Source organism: Neopelma chrysocephalum, unplaced genomic scaffold (genome assembly GCF_003984885.1).
Source record: "Neopelma chrysocephalum unplaced genomic scaffold, ASM398488v2 Primary Assembly neopelma1_100, whole genome shotgun sequence".
Taxonomy (NCBI): Eukaryota; Metazoa; Chordata; class Aves; order Passeriformes; family Pipridae; genus Neopelma; species Neopelma chrysocephalum.
Genome location: NW_020897763.1, coordinates 643,471 through 645,071, shown reverse-complemented (window position 1 = coordinate 645,071; position 1,601 = coordinate 643,471). Strand labels below are relative to the sequence as shown.

General features: G+C 56.2%; 1 protein-coding gene across 1 annotated transcript in view; it reads left to right on the top strand.

Annotated features, from left to right (window-relative positions):
- The window catches only part of WNT2B (Wnt family member 2B), a 17,586-nt gene extending 16,268 nt beyond the window's left edge, over nt 1-1,318 (top strand). The window contains exon 5 of the mRNA XM_027695002.1: nt 257-1,318. Within this exon, the coding sequence (XP_027550803.1) occupies nt 257-486 (230 nt within the window). The 3' untranslated portion in view covers nt 487-1,318. The remainder of the gene's footprint in view (nt 1-256) is intronic.
- Nucleotides 1,319-1,601: the final 283 nt, after the last annotated feature.

The following is a 1,601-nucleotide window of genomic DNA, read 5'->3' as shown; positions in this document are numbered from 1 at the left end:
GGATTGCTGCATCCCATGTCCTCAGAGCACAGTGAGTGCAGGCTCCAAAGCGCTGCCTTTGGAGACCCCTCTGTGACAGAGACAACGGGGTTTCCCCACTAAGGCACTCAGACCCATGGTCCCTATTGCAGATGAAGGTGCCCAGTCTCACCAACACCTGTGGCCGGGGCGGGTGGGGGGAGAAGTGCTGGAACACGATGGAGAAGGAACCCTCTGACCCCATGTCCCTTCCTTCCTTCCTTCCTTCCTCCCCCAGGCTCCCTGGGCACGGCGGGCCGCGTGTGCAACAAGCTGTCCCGCGGCACAGACGGGTGCGAGGTGATGTGCTGCGGGCGCGGCTACGACACCACGCGCGTCACCCGCGTCACCAAGTGCGAGTGCAAGTTCCACTGGTGCTGCGCTGTGCGCTGCAAGGAGTGCGAGGACACTGTGGACGTGCACACCTGTAAGGCTCCCAAACGGGCCGAGTGGCTGGACCAGACCTGAGGAGACGGGCGGGAGCACCCCCCCCGGGGGAAGAGTCCACTGCCACCCACCCTCGCGATTTTTTTGTTTAAACCCCTGTGCCCTGAGGGCCGTGACGTTCTGGGAGCTGTAGTTCGACTGCATGGCTTTTATTTAATGAATTCCGCGAAGCACTAAGGGAAGGACTGCGTTTCCCAGGAGGTACTGTGGGCCCTTCTGTTTGCTCAGCAAAACTAATCCCCGACCGGGGAGGAGGCTGCAATCCTTGCTTAGACTGTGAACTTGCAGAGGTTCTCTTTGCAGAGGGATGGTGCGACCGATACGGGCTCGGAGGGCCGACCGTCAGGATGCGATGGCTGAGGAATCCTGCGCCTCCCCAGAGAATCTACGTTGCAGTAAAGCTTCACCAGCAAAAAAAAAACACTAGTTCAGAATAATCCACTCTTGCAAAAGCATTCTTGCTTTTCCTTTTTTTTTGCAAGGCCAGAGGAAGGGTGTTGAGAATCCACGAGACAGTTCTGTGATGCCCGCGTTTCCCTCGAGCAGACCCGGCACGCCACTGACCCCACTGAGCAAGAGCCACCTCTGCAAGAGGCTTGTCCCCTTGTCCCCAGCACAGGGGACAAGTGGAGCTGTAAATTGGAACTGAACCTTGAAGGACTGCACAGGGACAAGGGCCACCCCTAAATGCTGGCGGGCACAGAGGGCTTGAGAGAGCAAATGAAACCTGTGAACTTACTGGTAGGTTCTGAAGTCAACGATACAACAGCATCTCTGTAAAACTCACGTGTATGTTGTGTATACTGCTTATTATTTTAAGTCAAAAATTCATTATAAACCTATATCAGAAAAAGATGTCCTTTGCTTTTTGAATTCCTACACACCCAGTTGGGCACTTCCCCAGAGCAGTGGTTCTTCCCCCTGCTGCTTGCAGCTCCCACCATCCCAAAGCACAGACCCTACCCTCCCAGGAGTAGGAGGAGAAGCTACTCCCTCTGTAGCTTCCCACAAAGCAGAGGATGCACCCAAAGCCCCAGGGGAATCCTTCCTCAGCAGCAGCACACCCTAGGACACGTGGCTGCCCATCCCTGGCCAGGTTGGACAGGGCTTGGAGCAACCTGGGCTAGTGGAAGGTG